General features: G+C 36.4%; 1 protein-coding gene across 1 annotated transcript in view; it reads left to right on the top strand.

Annotated features, from left to right (window-relative positions):
• The window catches only part of INADL (InaD-like (Drosophila)), a 462,714-nt gene that overhangs the window by 64,504 nt on the left and 379,622 nt on the right, over positions 1-18,588 (top strand). Inside the window, exons 10-12 of the mRNA XM_006879774.1 lie at positions 1,187-1,333; positions 5,217-5,293; positions 8,443-8,499. Coding sequence (XP_006879836.1) covers positions 1,187-1,333; positions 5,217-5,293; positions 8,443-8,499 — 281 coding nt within the window. The remainder of the gene's footprint in view (positions 1-1,186; positions 1,334-5,216; positions 5,294-8,442; positions 8,500-18,588) is intronic.

The following is an 18,588-nucleotide window of genomic DNA, read 5'->3' as shown; positions in this document are numbered from 1 at the left end:
TTGTTGTCGTTGAGTACTTTTGAGTCAGAACTGACTTATAGCTGACCCTCCAGTAGATTTTCAGAGGAAGTAAAGGCCAAAGAAGGAGATTGACCATCTTTCTCCCATGAAACAGCTGGTGGATTCAAACCATGCACCTTTGGGTGAGAAGCACGACTTACTAGCCACTAGCCTACCAAAGCTTTCCTTTTTTTTTTTCCCTACCAAAGCTTTCTAAGAGAATTATAGTGACTTTTATATGTTTAGAGAAAATCTTCCAAAAAGTTAATTTGTAGAATATACAAATTTAGAGATTTTGGAATCTGAAAGTATCTGGCCTGAAAGTTAGTTTGGAGCTTTCAAAATAAAGAGTCAAGTTTTGTATTAACAAGCACAAAGGAAACTTTAACTACCTGGATAAGCTTAAATAGTTTTTGTAAGGGTCATACTGCTTTCTGTTGAAAACAGGAAGCCAGTGAGGCCCTGGCAAATGGGAAATTCTGATAAACTGGAAATTGAGGTTCTGGTAAACTGGAAATTGGACTCCTGACAAATAAGAATCTGACAGACTTTATTTAGCTTACACTGGTTTACCAAAGTAAGGTAAGCCTGAATGATTCCATATTGGATTGGTGTTTAGGATTATCCCATGATTGAAATAAAAATATGTTTGGTTTACTATTATTATCTCACTTAAATTCATTAAAGAGACAAGCAGGCAACTCCATTTGCATCCAGGGTAACTTCAGCTTTCTTTCCATTAGTAAGGCTACATATGTTAGATGTGTTCTTTATTACACTTATGATGATGTCATAGCTGAACCTAAAGTGCCAGAATAGTGAGACTAGCTTGTCTCCATGCTCTGGCCCTCACCTCTCCACAGTGCTGGAGCAAAAGACTTTAGCAAGATATTCTTTTTCTTTACCAAGGCTGTCCTGAAAAGACCTAACTTTGCCATCAAATTTACTTTTCTTTTCCCATAACCTAGTTTTGTATTCTTTATAATACTACCATCAGTGTTTTTTGTTTGTTTTTATGCCATTTGATGTAATTGTCATAGTTGGTATTTTATATAGCTGAATGCTACATTTCTGGAGCTGCTTGTAAAGAGATAGTGCAACAGAAAACAAGAGTGGACTCATAAGCTCATGTAAATGGGGTTTTAATAAGTATGTTAATGATTAAAATGAACAATTCTTGTTTTAGAGACAGTTGTAGAACCACCTAAAACACCAGCCCTCTTTCTGACTGGAGCAGTTGAAACAGAAACTGATTTGGATGATGAAGATGAGAAGATTGAAGAAAGAACAAATAATCAAAAAAAGGACAATATGCAAGTCAGAGAAAAACTGGGTAGGCACCTAGCATTCATTTTGAAGTAACCTGAAGTTTCCATTTGTTAACTCTTCATTGTTGGTATGAAGAATTATAGAGACAAAAATCTATTCTTATCTAAGCTTTCTTTGATGCTAATTTTGAATGCATATTTATCAATGTGTGATGACTTTTTCCTTCTAAATTCCCCCCCCCCCCCCCGTTGTGTACTATCAAATTGAATCTGACTGGCACAGGAGGAGATTGCCCCTGCTTATGCAGTGGAGCATTGGTGGATTTGAACTGCTCCTTCTAATATTTTGTTGCATGATTTAGCTTGTTATTATCAATATGTTTATTTCTATAGATATATACCTATCTGCACACATGGAGTAGTAGTTCCCTTTCACCATAAAAGCTAGTACTGTACTTATTTTTATAATTTGTATCAAATTTTCAGGCTGCTGTTACAGACTTAAATGTTGGGTTTTTAAAAGATGCAACTTTGTTCTTTTGCTTTATACTTTAACACTTTAGTTGTCCTGCAGGAATATTTAGTAATGATGTCATACAATTATCAGCCGGAAGGTGCTTGAGAATGACTCCCTGCAGAAGGAAAGGATGGAAATACATAACACCATGTCCCCTTCCAGAGTAGTTACGTGGAAGGAGAATTTTTTCACATTGATAGGGTTGTCTTAGGAAAGAATTGTCAGACGCAAAGTATTACCCCTCAATGAGGTTACAGATTTTTCTATACACAATCCCCTTTTTATTACTCGAATGGATTGTAATTAATCATCTGTAATACAAGTGAATTTGCAGATATATTTTCAGTAAGCTATTAGGTGAAAATAAAATATATTGTAAAGTTACAGTATATAAAAAAATATTTCGTATGCTCATTATGGATCAAATTTTATTGCATTTTTTTCCCTATATGATATATATAAATTTTATACTCATAAAAGTAAGACCATAATTTTCTAACTGTAGCAAAGTTAGAACTCCTTTTTTACCATTGGAAGAATTTGTTTCAGATTGTTGTATTCATTTAGATCATATGGTATATACCTCAGGATATATTGGGTTACTTGTTGAAGTAAGTAAATCTCTTATGTCTTGACACTTGGGTCTTTATCCTGTAAGTCTTAAATAGATGACTATGCTTGTGTATATAACTGAAAGGTAATAAATGTGGTCAACAGAATGGCAGTTGAGATGTTGTGTACTGCTGAGTCGGAACTGACCCAAAGCCGACCCTCTGGTGGTTATTTAGAGGCAGTAATCATAAAGGAGGAGAGTGCTCATCCCTTTGTGGAGCACCTGGTGGATTCAAACCAAGTCCCTTGGGGACTGTAGTGCAGAGTCTTACCATTAGGCCCCCAGAGCTCCCTAGCTGAGATGCAAATATTATTTTATATATGTGGATAAGCCATCATGTCTAAGTTGGTTAGTACTATGTTTTTAAAGTTTTCAAGTCAACCAATGGATGGTAGATTTTGTTCACAATAGCTTGCTAAGACTTTGCTGAGCTACGATTAACTTACAAAGATTCTTCTGCTTGGAAGATGTTTGATAGACTTGATGCTAACAGAGGTAGGTGTGGTGATGTTTGATAAATTTGTTTTTAAAAAGATCTTTGAGTAGTGGTTGTTAGGGTCAATTGAGTTCTCTCTTAAGACATGTCCCTAGTATGTAGGCTTTAATCCCTAGCATATAGTTATTAAAATTAAATGGATATTCTTTTCACTAGTGAATATTCTTTTTAAAATTTAGTGATTTAAACTTCAATGTTCATTAGTTTTTGTCTATGCCTTCTGAAGCTAGCCTATTTTACTTAATGATTTGTATTCAATAATTAAGCTTTATTTCCATCCACTATGAGGTATTGGTGCTGAGAACAAAAAGAGCTGATAACACAATTTAGAGTTGATTTTAGACAGATGGTATATCAGTTGTGATAAGTGTTCTGTGACTTGTCCAATCTTGTTACAAAATGGAATTTTCCTTTAATTTGAATACTGGTGATGGTTTGCTCATTTTTAACTGCTATAATAGATTTAAGTTGAAAGTTTTGTTTTAGTGCTTTGACTTTTACCTGTTAAACATTATTCAGACCATGGACTTTTATATGTGTATTGAGTTTCTGGCCAAGGCCTCATGGAGGACAGGTTCACTTGCTCTCATTACTCCCCCCGCCCCCGCAGTTTTTCTTTAAAGTTTTTAATCAAATGTCCTTATCAACTTTATCACTTTAACTCAGAATAGAAAGTAGATAGAACAAAGAAGTCTGCAACATCACAAAAAAGGTACAGCAAATGGTAGTGATAAAATGATAATAATAAAACTATACTTTTAAATAATTATCCTGTTTATGAATGGATTAAGTGTATCAGTCAAGAGAAAAGGAGTAGCAAAATGTATATGAAAAAAATGAGCCATTAACGTATTTGTTTGCAAGAGATATAGCTTAGCTGCAAGGATGAAAAAATGAATCAAGAATATCATATTTAATTCTAACACTGGTAATACTAATTTCTTAGAGATATAGCTTAGTTGCAAGGATGAAAAAATGAATGAAGAATATCATATTTAATTCTAACACTGGTAATACTAATTTCTTATAAGATAGACTTCAAGACAAAAACAAGTATGAGTTATAAAGAAAGATATTATATAATGATTAAAGAGTCAGTTGAATAAGATGTTTTTGTTAAGTGCTTTTGAGTCATAGACGAATCATAGCGACCCTATGAACGAAAGACCTGAAACACTTGTATAACTTTCATCGTTTCTCCAAGTTCATAGAGTTTCTGGAGGCAAGCTATTTCGGAAGTGGATGCCATTCCTGCTTCTAAGCCTTTTAATCAGGGAGCTCCACCAAACACTGTCCACCATGGGTAAACATTATCACATTTGACACATAAGTGTCACAGTTGTTTAGCATCACAGCAACCACATACCTCTGTACAGCATATGGACAGACCAGTGCTAACTTAGAAGAATGTTTGACCAAAACCAATTAAAACCACACCTGAGGGCTTGGTAGCATAACTTTCTATCCACTAGGCCAACAGAGCTCTCTATGTTAAAATGGTATAACTATAATTAATATCTTCTCATTACTTTTGAGTTGGATCCAACTCATAGCTGCCCGTCCATTGAGTTTCTGAGGCTGAAAATCACGTGAGAGGAGATTGCCCATCTTGCTACTTTGAGAGGACAGACTAGACATGTTAAAAAAAAATCTGTCTTACCTTTTAAGTGAATCCTACCTATGCAACAAAGACTTACACTCATATCAGAAAGTTAGAGATATATACATTCAGATAAACAGATGGTTACAAAAGCCTAGCATGAAATCAAAGTTTCTACTAAGTTGCTCATGCAGCTCCTGGTTAAGTTAAACCAGACAAGCCTTTATATCTCCCACGGGCAGAAAAATCCAATAGGATTGCTTTGGTATATTTTGTTGATAGTAAAGATATCTTGATAAGTTTTTACTTTTCCAGTTGTGGGTAGACAAGTACTACTTTGGAGTGATTAACATTTAAATTAAATCCTTGTATGCCCTAACATATTATAAAGCAAAGCCAGATGCATTTTACTTGTAAACTACAGGATGTTTACATATAAACTGTATATAATTCAAATTTCACTTATAACTCATCATTTCCTCTTCCCTTTTAAAATATTCCTTAACCACAAAAGTCCCTTCATAATTTGGTCACAGCTGGTATTTACATTTTACATTAGTATTATAACTCTCCTCTGATTTCCATTACCTAGTAGACCAAAGTTAATGCATTTTCCTTTTTATTCATTTCCCCTTTCTTACTGAACTGTGCTGTTATTGAAGAATTTAGTAGTTAAGTGTGTTTGGCTCACAGTAGCTTCAATATTCTTTTTTTATATCCAGAAACAATCCCAGGCTCTCCAGAAAATGAACTGAAATCCAGATGGGAAAATCTGCTGGGCCCCGATTATGAAGTAATGGTATGTTAAAATGCTCTAATAAAAAACACTCAAATCTCATTTTATGTCAAGCTCCTAACACTACAATTTAAAGAAATGAGCAAGTCAGAGAAAATAGCCTGCTTGCTGTTGATTTTATCCTCTTACTTTTCTTCCCTACTGGATCAATCAAGTGATGTTTTTCTTTCTCTTTTTTTTTAGTAGCATTTTAAGCTGAAAGAACAATTAAAGACGGTGCCCAACCTTCAGTTACAATTAGCAGACACTCAGTTCATATTGAAACAATTTAAGCTGAAAATAGGCAGAAAAATCTTAGGAAAGGACAGGCTTGCCTTTACATTTATAACCTGCATCAGCTGCTTCAAATTGTTGGCATTTTTATGATTGCTTTTATGATGCTTATTTTATTATACACTGAAAAGCCTGTGGATATTAGTCCTATTTTCTCAAAGAATCTTAACAGCTTTATGAGAAAAAGGAAAGAATGATTATCAAATGTATTTGGGAGAACATGAAGTAATTTAGGTTAGGTATATGTTTATATGCCAGTGGTCCATTAGACCACTGTTCACCTGTTATTAGATTCATTTAGTTAGAAATTGGTCACATTTCGCCATATGAATCTGCAGGAAAGCCAAAAAGTGCCTATAAAAGACTCTATAGTGTTCCTCAAATGCCTCAGTAATAAAATATTCTGTTAAATTTCATTTATTATTTACATATTTGTTCATATGTTTATTATTAATACATGTTAGCTGTTTGGAAAATTTTTTCTTCTTGCCTCACAATACCCAACCTATTGCCAGAAAATGACATTAAAAAATGAAACAAACAATAAAACCAAACCCATTGCTGTTGATTCAGTTCCAACTCCTTATAGGACAGAATAAAACTCCCACACAGTGGTTCTAAGATAGTTAATCTTTATGGAAACTGACTGTCACGTCATTTTTCCTGTGGAATAGCTAGTAGGTTTCAACTGCTGGCCTTTTATTAGGCAGGTGAGTGGTGTAAGCACGGTGTCTCTAAAGCTCCTTCACTGTGATACTAAGATAAGTCAGTTTACTTTCTCTTCTTGTGAATTCTCTTCTTCCTTACAAGTACTCATGAACTGTTTCTTTTTTGTGATGGTAGTGTTATTATCATGTCAGATGTCAGTGTTCTCACCTAGCAAATGACCTTTTCTACTATCTTTGGTTGTGTGATATTCAAAATAACTTTACGTACAATATTTACAAATGATCACTTTCATGATGGGTCTTCTCATTCTATTTGGTTTTGTTAAAACCTTACTCTTCTACCAGCACTTCAAAACTTTACTTTTTACATGTTGTTGTTGTTGATTGCTGTTGAGCTGAGCACGACTCATAGTGACTCCATGAACAAAAGACTTATGCCTTTCTATAAGTTTCTCCAAGTTCATCGAGTTTTCACAGGTATGTGGTTTAGGAAGTAGGTATCACTCCTGCTTCCCAACCTGTCCTGCAACTGGGAGCTCCACCAAACATAGTCCATATTGGCAAACCATTATGGTATTTGATACCCCCACTGGCACAGGTTCAGCATCACAGCAAACTCAGATTACCTCAGTACAGCAAATTGACAAGCAGTGATGTACAAAGTGGAAGAATGTTCCTCCAAAGTATAGCAACACTAGTATCACTTAGCAGTGGTTGAGTATCATCAAACCGAATCCATGGTGACCCTATGAACAAAAGACATGAACTCTGTTCTATAGTTAACGTAATTTCTTTATGTTTATGGAGTTTATAGAGTTTTCAGAGGCATCTGGTCTAGGAAGTAGATGCTACTCCTTCTTCCAACCTGAATCAATCTGGAAACTCCTCCAAACAATGTCCATGATGGGTAACCACCATGGCATTTGACACAGCTATGCAAAGTGATTGGCAACTCCGAGTTATTCAGTACAGCAAGTAGACAAAGAATGTTCATTCTCATGTTAATAAATTTGGCCTTAGGACTTGTGGCCCCAGAGCCCTACAAAATTTTAAAGATATACTCAGCAAATGCTGTTGACTATGTTCCACCCTTGGGTCCTTGCCACATGAGGCAGAAGCTACTTGTGGAGGGAGGAACCATTGACACAAACCAAACATCATCAAAGAACATAGCTTTCAATATTGATTGCATTACCAATAACCCAAGTCAAACACAGACCAAACACAAACTACTTATTACATAGTACATAGTAAAGTTATGATAGAGGGGTTGAACCAATTATTAAAATTTGAACTTACATATTTAAAAGGATAGTGTGTTCATTAAGAGCTTTAGGTGGTTCTGGGACAGGAGGGAAAGGAAGAACAAGTTGGGCTACACAAATGAACAAAGACATAAATGTACATGCAGATACATTACACTCTCCAATATCCCTTATTTCAGTTTCTTCAGAGTCTATTTTCTGAAACGCAGTACTTTCAAAAGTTTAATTAGATCATTGTTTAACTTATTTTCTCCAGATGCACCGTTTTTTATTAACAACTTACAGATGCAAATAATCAGTAAAGTACTTTTGCTTGCAAGGAATTCACTTCTGTAGATGTGTCCACCATTGAAGCATAGAACAATGGTTTTAGACGAGGATGAAAAGCTTTAACTATTCCTTCAGCCTCTCACTAGAGGTCTTTTGTTTGTCTCCTTGCCAGCTGTTTCTCCTGGGTGATGGTTTGAGCTGGCTGTACAATTCAGATGTTTCTGATTCTAAACTTACAGGAGATCATTCACCTTTTCAACTTTGTTTTTAATGCTGAATTTGAAAATAAAGTTACCATATTCCCGATTTTGTTTACAGAATGAAATTTTTATGGACTCAGTGTAATGGTAGAGTGTTTTAAAATTTTAGGAATCATGGATTTTTAATATAATGTATGTATTTATTGATTGCATTCTGTTCAGGTTGTGTGTGTGTGTGTGTGTATGCACACAATTATTGGATAAGTTTTAGAGAAAAAATATCTTGCTAGAGAGAACCTCTGCCTCCAAAAAAAAAATCAGACATGATAAAAGTTTACGTGTTGTATGTATATACATTTTAGAAATACAGGAGGGTGAATGTAGGTCAATTGGAGCTCTCAATATGTAGAAAACTTTGGAAGGAACAAAATCATGCTTTTATAAGTATTGGAAATAATATTTTCTCCTAATTTTAGGTTGCCACTTTGGACACACAGATAACAGATGATGCTGAGTTACAGAAATATTCCAAGGTAAACTTTTTTTTTAAAAAAAAAAAATTGCTGACAGGGGTTTTTGTTTTGTTGTTTAAAGACCTTTCTATAAGTTTTTGTTAAATGAATTAAGTTAGTTCTGTGACCTAACATGTCCATAATTTAATCTTTGATATTTTCTGGAAGTATGATGAGTTCTAACCTTTAGATATGCCTGGGAAGAAGGTGGAATCCCATGTGCCCCATCCTGGAACTAGGACCCAGGATTGTCGTGTACAGAACCTTGTGCAAAGTGTGTTGACTCTTTCAATATGAAAAGTTCTTTTAAAAATATTTCCTAAAAATCTATGCAAATACAGACTAAAAGTTCTTTAGGATCAGATGTTTAAGGATAATATTTTCATAAGTTCTTGATTCTCCTATCCCAGATAGATTTAGAACACAGAGACACCCTGTGTCATCATATTTTATAGTCAGTAAAAGAGAAGCAAAAGAAGAGAATACATTACATTTTGTATGCACTTTAAAGAATGGGTTGATGTTTCTCTAAGCAGACAATATTTTCACTAACCTTAGTGCCATGCTAAGCGATTTTAGTAAAGTTCATTCTTTCTCTCTCTCTCTCTCTCTTCATCAGCCTCTTTGCAATAAATATTTGTATTTGGTAATTCACATACAAAGATGCAGCAAAGCTTTGAGCTGAAAGACTTTTAAAACCACTACCTAGAAACTTGTCAGGACTCAGGTGTTCATTCATTCATCAAATATTTAAGTATTTACTCTGTACTAGGTATTCAACTGAGTAAGGGAGTATCAGCCAAAACCATGCAGAATAAATCCCTTCTCTGTCAGACCTTTAGTTTTGTCAGGAGATGCAAAATATAAGTTATTCAGAATGTTGGAAAATGATAGGTTTTGTCAAGAAAATTAAGGCAGGGAAGAAAGATCATTCAGTGAATGGGGAGAGTTTTAGGTTGATCATTTGCAAAGTATTATTTGAGGTATCACTTGAAAGAGGTGAAATAACCAGCATAATTTTCCTCATACATAAATTGAGCAATAAAACATGTGTTGGAGGGAATTAATATAAGAATATTTCTTTCATATACAGCCTTACCACTGTATTTCAGTAACAACACACGAGGATCCCCGGTGGCACAGTTAGTTAAGCACTGCGTGGCTAGCCAAAAGGTTGATGGTTTGAATCCTGTAGCTTGGTTGGAGAAAGATTAGGTGATTTGCCTCCTCCCACCCTTTCCCTAGGAAAACTAGAAATTTGCTTTTGTAAAAATCAACAGCTTTGGTAGTCTTAAGGGGATAATTCAGTTTTGATGAGTTGCTATGAGTTGGAATTGACTCGACAGAAGTGTGTGGGTAACAACCCTATGAAATAGCTAGTAAAGTAGTGTTGTCTTCTAGTTATATGCAGCTCTGCCTTTTAGACTATGATCTTTAAAGGAGCTCTAAAAAAAGTAAGCTGTTATTGAAATTTAGTTATGAGAAAAACAACAATTTTAAAAAAGGTGATGTGTTGGGGTTTGGTTTGTTTTTTTTTTAACACTGGAAGAAAAAGAGTAAACGTCATTGATGTAGAGTGGGAACTAATTCATAGCTGACCCTCCAGTGGGATTTTGGAAGCTGTAAATGGAAAGTGAGGAGATTGCCCCACAGAGCAGCTAGTGGAATCGAACCACTAGAGTGCTATGGCCTTTCTGCGAGCAGTGCAATTCTCTGTGAACTATAACGCCAGAGGTTTTTTACAAACTTAGATCCTTGCCATTGAATTGGAATTGACTCATAGCTGACCCTTTAGTAGGTTTTCAGTGTCTGTTATCCCATGGGAAATTGTTCATCTTTTTCCCATGGAGGTGCAGGTGGTTGAACTGCTTGCCTTTGAATTGGCAGCACAGTTTCCTACCCACTGGTTTGTCAGAGCTCCCTTGGGAGGGATAGTCCATCATAATTTTACTGTTCTCTTTTCTGATTTAGTTGTTACTTGTATTTATTTCCATACTTGTTGATAAACTCATCCAGTTAAGTGTGTGAAAGAGGAATGTGTGATTTTCTCAGGATACCGTTGTCACATGTTTTCACATTTTAAAACATTGATTTCTTGATTGTAAATGCCTACAGCATACTCCCTCATTTTGATGAGCTGTGATTTTCTTATTTGAAAATCTCTACATTACTGCGAATTTAACCTAGGAGACATTTGCTTCTTTCTATAAGAGGCAAAGAAAATGCAGTCTCTTGCCTTCAAATAGATTCCTACTCATTGAGACGCTGTGAGCTTAGGAAGGCTACTCTGTGGGGACTTTTTGACTGTAATCTTTACAGAAAAAGTCTGCCAAGTCTTATTTCCGCAGAGCTGCTAATTTCAAACCTACAATTTTTAGATTAATAGCTGTCCAGAGACCAGTTTCTCCTCCCTTCTATTTCATAGAAGATATTTCATTGTTTATTAACAAGCAAAACAAAACTGTTGATTTAGAGTAGATTCTAGATTCTGACCCATGTTGACCCTGCACGCACTAGAGTAGAACTGAGCTTCTTAGAAGTTTTTGTTGTTGGTTTTTTTTTTTTTACTTTTTTTCATCTTTTCAGAAGCAGACCTTTAGGTGTTTCCAACCACATGCAAACAGTTTGTGTTACATAAAGGGAATGATAGAGAACCCATTTCACAGATAATGATACTTATAGCTACAGAAATTGGAACAACATGTCTAAATTTAGATGACAAGTAATAGTACAGGCATATCATAGCTTAGAGAGCTCATTTATTAATTCATGAAGTATTTATTGAGTTTCATAGACAGCTACCATCTGTGGTAAGCAAATGGATAAAGTTTTTGCTCTCATAGATTTCAGCTCTTGGGGTTTGGCTAGGGCGTTATGGTAAACAGGTAAAAAAATAAGTTGATACGTTATAGTTTGTAAGAAGAGTTGCAAAGAATAAATAAGGCAATGAGAAAGTATTTTGAGGTAGCCGTTTTAGATAGGGAGGCAAGGAAAGTTGTTCTGAAGATAACATTTGAGTGCAGGCTTGAAAGATAGCACTGTAGAGAACTGGGTAGCAGTAGGTACAGCTGTCCTAAGGTTGGAAACAGCTGATGTGTAGTAGAAATAGAATGGAAAATTGTTTGCTACTGAGCCCCTGTATCAGACTCAGGTAAGGGTAGAATGTTAAATGAGGTTGGATGCTAATGGGCTTTGAGATTCACAGTGATGTGTATAGCCTTTATTCACAGTTTCAGGTGAAACCAGTGGAAGGTTTTAAGAAGGGTGGGTCATGGCTACACGTTTTCCCTTCATCATCATATGTATTGCAATGAGAGAGTTTGTGGTTAGGGACCTCTCCAAAATACTGAAGAGCAGTGGTGTCACTCCGGAGACAAGGGTGCACATGATACAGGCCATGGTCTTTGCAGTCACTTGCCATGCATCAGAGAGATGGGCAATGACTAGGGAGGATAGAAGGAGAATTGATGCCTTTGAGCTGTGGTGCTGGAAAAGAGTATTGAATGTTCTAAGGACTGCTAAGAAAATGAACAGGTTCATCCTGGAGAGGGTTAAACGGGGCTGCTCCTTGGAGGCAAGGATTCTGAAGCTTCGTCTGACATACTATGGACATGTTGCAAGGAGGCACCAGTCCTTGGAGAAGGATATCATGCTTGGGAGGGTGGACAGCGCAGGTGAGGAAGACCCTCGATGAGGTGGATCGATTCAGTGACTGGGGTAATAGGGGAAGGTGTGTTGGAGACAGTGAGATTGGCACAGTACAGACCAGGGTCTAGGGCTGTTGTACATAGGGTCGCTATGAGTCGCAGGTGACTTGACGAAACATAACAGCAACATCATATATGTAATGAGAAAAGTCTTTTTTCCCTTGGCTATCAGTGATATTAATCTAGCACCTTTAGGGATCACTGGTGGCCTAATTGTAAGGAGCTGTGCTGCCAATCTAAAGGTATATGGTTCAAATCCACCAGCTGCTCCTTCAGAAAAAGATGATAATCTTCTTCTGTGCAATTTACTGCCTCTGAAAACCTGCTGGAGGGTCAGCAATAAGTGGTTTCTAACTGGACAGCATGTAACAACATCAGCGAATGTCTTCAGATGGTGCTTCTTTCTGGTTTACTTTTCAATAGCCATCACTCTTGATGGGCTGAAGCATCTTCTTATAGTATGGATGAAAGTTAATAGAGAAGAGGTGGGTGGAATGTGGGGAAAGGGGGAAACAAAGCTATTCACAGTGGCTTGAGCATTAACTGTGCTGCTTCTAAGAAGTTAATCATTATACAAGAACAGTTTATACTGCAGCTGAGGAGACTTGCTCTTTTAGGGATAGCTTTCTTGGCAGGTGTTTACGATTAAAATAGTCACAGCACCATAGGGAAAAGCATTACACCTATTCTAGTGACCTTTTTCACTGGGTATCAATTGTAATATGGAATGAGCATCAGTAATATCCCTGGCATACAAAACAAAAATACCAGGTCCTGTTCCCTGGTTTTGACAAGATGAAATGACAGATTCCATTTATTGCCCTTCTGAATTTTATCCCCTGAACAAGAAGAAATTGAAGTATGGTTTCTTTTTCTACTCATTGATGAACCAGTAAAATCTTTAATGTGGTCCTGGGTTCTCTGTAAGTCATAATGGATGTTACCACTCAGTTCGTTGCTTTAAATAATTTTTCTCTATTACACACAAACTCCTATTGGTCAACAAACCCATTTTTCTCCTAAAACCCGAGAGTCAGCCAGGTGAAATATCTTGCCCAAGGTCATATGTGACTAAGAAGTGGCAGGAGTTTAGGAAACAAATCAGGCTGGTGCATAAGCCTTTGTTGTGTCCTCCCCCTTTCCAATTTTACTTTGAATAGATAAAATTCAGACAAGGTACATAATTTAAAATGTACAAAAGTAGGTACTGTGAAAAAAAAAAATATGTCTTCCCATCCCAGTTTCTTCTTTATTCTCTGCAGAGGCAATTCCTATTGGCATTCCCAAGACTGTAATTTTTGTTTTTGCTACTTTGTTGAGTAAAAGGCATAAAACAAAATTTGCTAACTCTAGATTACTTATTTGGAAAAAGTGGTGTATTAGAAAAATCAAGACTACATAAAGCACACTATATATGCGCCTCACCTTTATTTTGTCACTGGAGGTTTAGGATGAGGTCCCTCAAGCAGGTTTTGATCCTTATGTCACCTAGTGAAGCAAAGATTATTGTACAGGTTATTGCTAAAATACTGTGTATGTATTCAAGGAAGGAGATATTTCCTCAAAACAAATAAAAGAGGAGTATTGGAAGAATACATTTGAGACATTTGAGCCACCAGCTGCTCTGTAAATTGTCCTGTCACAGTTCACAGCATTGAGAACACAAGGGAGGGTCATTGTCAGTCAGAATCAATTCAAAGGCACTTCTTTTTCATTTTACCCTCTCTGAGGAATAAGTTTGAGAAATGAGGACATTAGATATTCTAGGTAAAGGAAACAAGCACCATGAGAAAAGGCCTACAGAAAATCGTAGGTGCAGAGTATGAGACCACTTGCCCAAAATGCAAATATCACCTGAGCTAGGCGATATAAATATCTAAAAATATCTAAAATGACACATGACAATTGCCACCTGATCTGGATATTTGCTAATTGAAGAGAACCTTCTAGAAATATCATATAGCCATACCTAAGAGTGCATAGTATATCTTACTTGAACATTCAGAGGGAGAATTTTAGAAGGGAGATGAAAATGAATGTAAATCAAGCGCTAATGGATTGTACTTACATAGTAGTGAAAACACTTAATTTTGGAGGCTTGTTATGCTTACATTTCAACATTAGTTTAAAAGCCGTAGTCTCAATTCTAGGAAAGTTTGTTTTCTATTTATGGCAAATCATATGATTCTTTTCTCTTATATGAAACAGAAATGGCTATTTAATATCTTCTCTCTCTCTCTGTTTTTTCCTGTCTGTGTTATAAAAACAAATCCAGGGATTCTTTCTGTTCTGTTTTATTTTTAATTCAACTTTCCCCCCCTCATTCCACTAACACATCTTTGGAGCATTCTATTCCAGACGTTGACTTGTTTTTGTTTGTTTTCCTCACCCTGAAGCATCATCATTTATAATCCCATTTTTTCTGACTTGTTCTAGTCCTGAAAGTAGACTTCTAGGGAACTTAATTGGCCACTGTATGTTTTCTGATTGGTTTCTCCACTCATAGACTGAAGGCCTCTAACTTTCTTGATCTTATTTGATCTTTATTATTTCAGTATTGGGAGTAGGTTACACATTGGTCATACTGTCCTCTGGAACATTTCAGTGTATCCTCATAAAAACTCTTTTACTCATTCACTTTGTCAATTTACATAGTATCCCTGGCAAGTGCATGGAGTAAACATCAAAAAAGCGCAGCACACAGTGTGTTTGAAGGCATCAATCATCTATCTTCCTGTAGTGGCCACTCTTAACTTTGTAGCACTTTTTGCTCTCCGTGTAAGAGTTCAGAATATCAGTATCAAAAGGATGGACAACTGAAATATAGATGAGATGGTTGATTTGTTTAGTTGCTAAATGCAGCTGGGGCAGGTAATTAACCAGTCCTATTCCTGCAGAGAAGCCTGCAGCAATGTAACCTGCAGTCAAAAATCCAGCTGCACACAGATTTAGATTCAGAACTAATATTAGGTAAGGCTCTTTCAGATTGACAGATTTCGTAAACATCATTTTCGGTTTATTTGTTCAGCATGATTGGAGATGAAGCCTGTACGTTTTGTTCACCATTTACATTTCTAGGGAACGTGGGATGTTTACAGATGCTTGGGGGAATAGTCTAGAAGGGTAGAATTTTGTATCTGAACAATATATTCCATAGCCGAGCTTTACTGCTCCTTGGTGCACCAGGCTGTTCTGACTGCAACTCTTCAGTTGACGTGGAAAGGGCTAAACCGTGTGAGTTGATCAGGGCTAACTGGAGTTTTCCCCTTAACTCTTTCATCTTTTATGGAAAAATATTCCCATAACTAAAAGGGACTCTATATGTATAACAGTGTCTTCATTTTAAATTGGGAACTTTTTTATGTACAGTGGTCACCATCATGTACTCCGTTGTTCAAATAAAAATCTTATACTTGCCTTTTTCACTGAGCTTCCTCCAGCAGGCCTTTCCTAGGGCTGACAATTTTTGTTCTTTAAAACGCAGCTTAAATATCCCCTTTTCTGTGAAGTGTCTTCTGATCGGCTTTCCACAGTGTCCTCTGCCTGCTCTTATGCAGCTGTCCTGATTAGTTCCTTCACGGCACTTACAATAACCACTTGTGCTCTTGTTTGTTCATTCGCTTGTATTCTGCTTGCTTTCCTGGTGGCTCACTGTCTTCTATTCAGAAAGTCATTGCTGTTTCCTAGGGACCCTTTATTGGGTTTCTGAGGCTGTAAATCTTGACAGTAGACTTTTCATCTCTTCCACTCTCCATATTAATTTCATGATAGCAGAGACCATTTCTTTCATTCATCTTGTATTTCCAGCTCTTAGTTCAATGTTTTGCATGCAGCTTAGACTCCATAAATATGTACTGGTTATCATGTCCAAACTGATAATAAGTAGAAATTCAGTATGGTATGGTAGTAAATGTCTCATTCTCTCTCTCTCTCTCAAAAAAAAAAAAAGAAAAACCATTCCAATTTGTATCAGCCGCCCATATTCATGGTACAAATATTCCACCCACAGCAGATACACCACTGGACATGTATTTGGGATTCTCACAGTAGTACTCTGTGTTACATTGCTAAAAGCTTCTGAAATTGGTGGATTAACAGACCAAGCATTTAATCTATTTTAGTTGTCTGCCTCTCAGCATTCTGAGTTTTTAAATAGTGTTTCTACCATACAGAAATAGCAGACATCCATCACTTTATCAAGCGTGGATGAATCTCTGCTGACACTACTAATCAAAACGCTAACAGTTCAAATCCACTAGCTGTATTCTGGGATAAAGATAGGAAGTCAATCTCCTCCTTTAAAAATTTACAGCTTTGGAGATCCAATGGAGGGCCGCTAAGAATTGGAATAGACTTGATCACAGTGGGTTTCTTGGTGGTGGTTGCTGTTTTTGTCTTACAAAGGTATTAGAAAAATATAGTAGAATAATTCTAAATAGTTTATTTTTTAATAATGGTTTTAATAACTTCCTTGCAAAATTTCTGAAAATGGAACAGTTTGCTCTTCCAAGCTAGTGTAAGTACACCCCTGGAGATCATCTATGGGTTCATGAACTGACAACTTTTTGCTCAGTAGTGTTTGAGAGAGAGAGAGTTGGGAGAGATTGGTGGACACTTTGTTATCACAGAAGTATTTATTTGAGAGATTTTACTTACCAACATCGAGTAACTATAAAAGTGACTATAACATCTCCTTTCATGGTCACAAACATAAGTTAAAGTGACTAGATGAGAGCATAGAGTGGCAACAGTGAGAAATAAATACGATATTTTTACAAATAACATGACCACAGCAAGGATGCACACACATGTAAAGCATGGCAATGATAAACAGGTCTGGTATGATATGTATACCATGACAGTTCTAGAATTTTTATCTTATTTACCCTTTCTCCTACGTAGTAGGTAAGTCACAATGTTCTGTTCATTTTCTTTCATTCTGTTACTTTTCTTAAATGTCCTGTTTATATGTATCAAATAGGCCAAAAATATTACTTTTGCTCATAAATCGTATAATACAGAAATAAAAGCCATGGTTCCAAAGTCATGAATCAACTTTGGCAGCTCCTTTTGTATTTGTTTTTGTTGATTTAAGTTGATAATGTTAGTGCATTAGCTTAACATTTGGGTCTATAAACGTAAACAAATTGTTTTGCGTAAAATGTTTTGGTTGTATTAGGTGTATTTATTTCAAAGTTTAATTATGTGTTCTCAGTGTGAATTGAACTACAGGAGAAAATGATGACCTGCAGTGTTGGTGAAAGTAATGCAAGACTGACAGAAAGACGTATAATGTGTGTGTAATTTTAAAAAAGACATGCCAACCCACAAAGCAGGAACAGGAGTGGAAACAATCTTAACCTTCCTTTTACAATGCTACAACATCTTATTGCCAGAGTAGTAATAGATCCGGAAGTGCTTGATGGTCAGCAGCAATTGCTTTTCAGAAAATTAGTTCAGGATTACCACATGTATCCCATATGTCTATCTTAAATCATTGAAATCTTAGTCTTCTGAGTAGCTATAGTGAGATAGGAGCTGAGCCCCAGAGGGAACCTGCATATAACATAATGAAGTCTGGGAACTCAGAGCAGATACAAGCCCAGAGATGAAAGATGGGACAAATAAAGCAAGGACACATTGTCAACACATTGCTGACCTGTAGAGTTATCTCCTTATTAAGTATTGTTCAAGGTGAACCTTGTACTTCACCTGAGAGAGGCTGTTGATAAAATAAAAATCTCCATTAGTACAATGTTGTTATTGTTGTTTCGTGTCATCAAGTCACCTGTGACTCATAGCAACCCTATGTACAATAGTCTAGAAACCTGCTCTACCATAAGCCAACCTTATTGTCTCCGACATACCTAACCCTCATTATCACTGAATCAATCCATCACATCGAGGGTCTTCCTCTCTTGTGCTGTCCCTCCACCCTCGTAAGCGTGATGTTCCTCTCCAAGGACTGATCCCTCCTTGTAACATGCCCAGAACATGTCAGACAAAGCTTCAGAATCCTTACCTCCAAGGAGAGCTTGGTTTCACCCTCTTCAGTATAAATCTGTTTGATCTCCTGACAGTCCATGGTATATTCAACACTTTTCTCCAGCAGCACAGCTCAAAGGCATCAATTTTCTTTCTATCATCCCTAGTGATTTCCTAGCTTTCTGACACTTAGCAAGTAATTGAGAAGACTGTTTTGGATCAGGTGCACCTTTGTCTCCAGACTGATGTTGTTACACTTCAGTATTCTGGACAGGTTCCTAACAGCAGACTTTCCCAATGCAATTCGTCTTTTTATTTCCTTAGTGTAATACTACATTTAAATTTGTTAATCTAACAGGAAGAAATTGCCTATTCTTCTCCTATGGAGCAGCTGATAAATTCGAACTGTGTGCCTTCG

This window comes from Elephantulus edwardii, unplaced genomic scaffold (genome assembly GCF_000299155.1).
Source record: "Elephantulus edwardii isolate Elephantulus edwardi_28Jun2011 unplaced genomic scaffold, EleEdw1.0 scaffold00005, whole genome shotgun sequence".
In the NCBI taxonomy this organism is placed as follows: domain Eukaryota; kingdom Metazoa; phylum Chordata; class Mammalia; order Macroscelidea; family Macroscelididae; genus Elephantulus; species Elephantulus edwardii.
The sequence above is the reverse complement of the archived record's forward strand: the minus strand, read 5'-3'. Positions and strand labels throughout refer to the sequence as shown.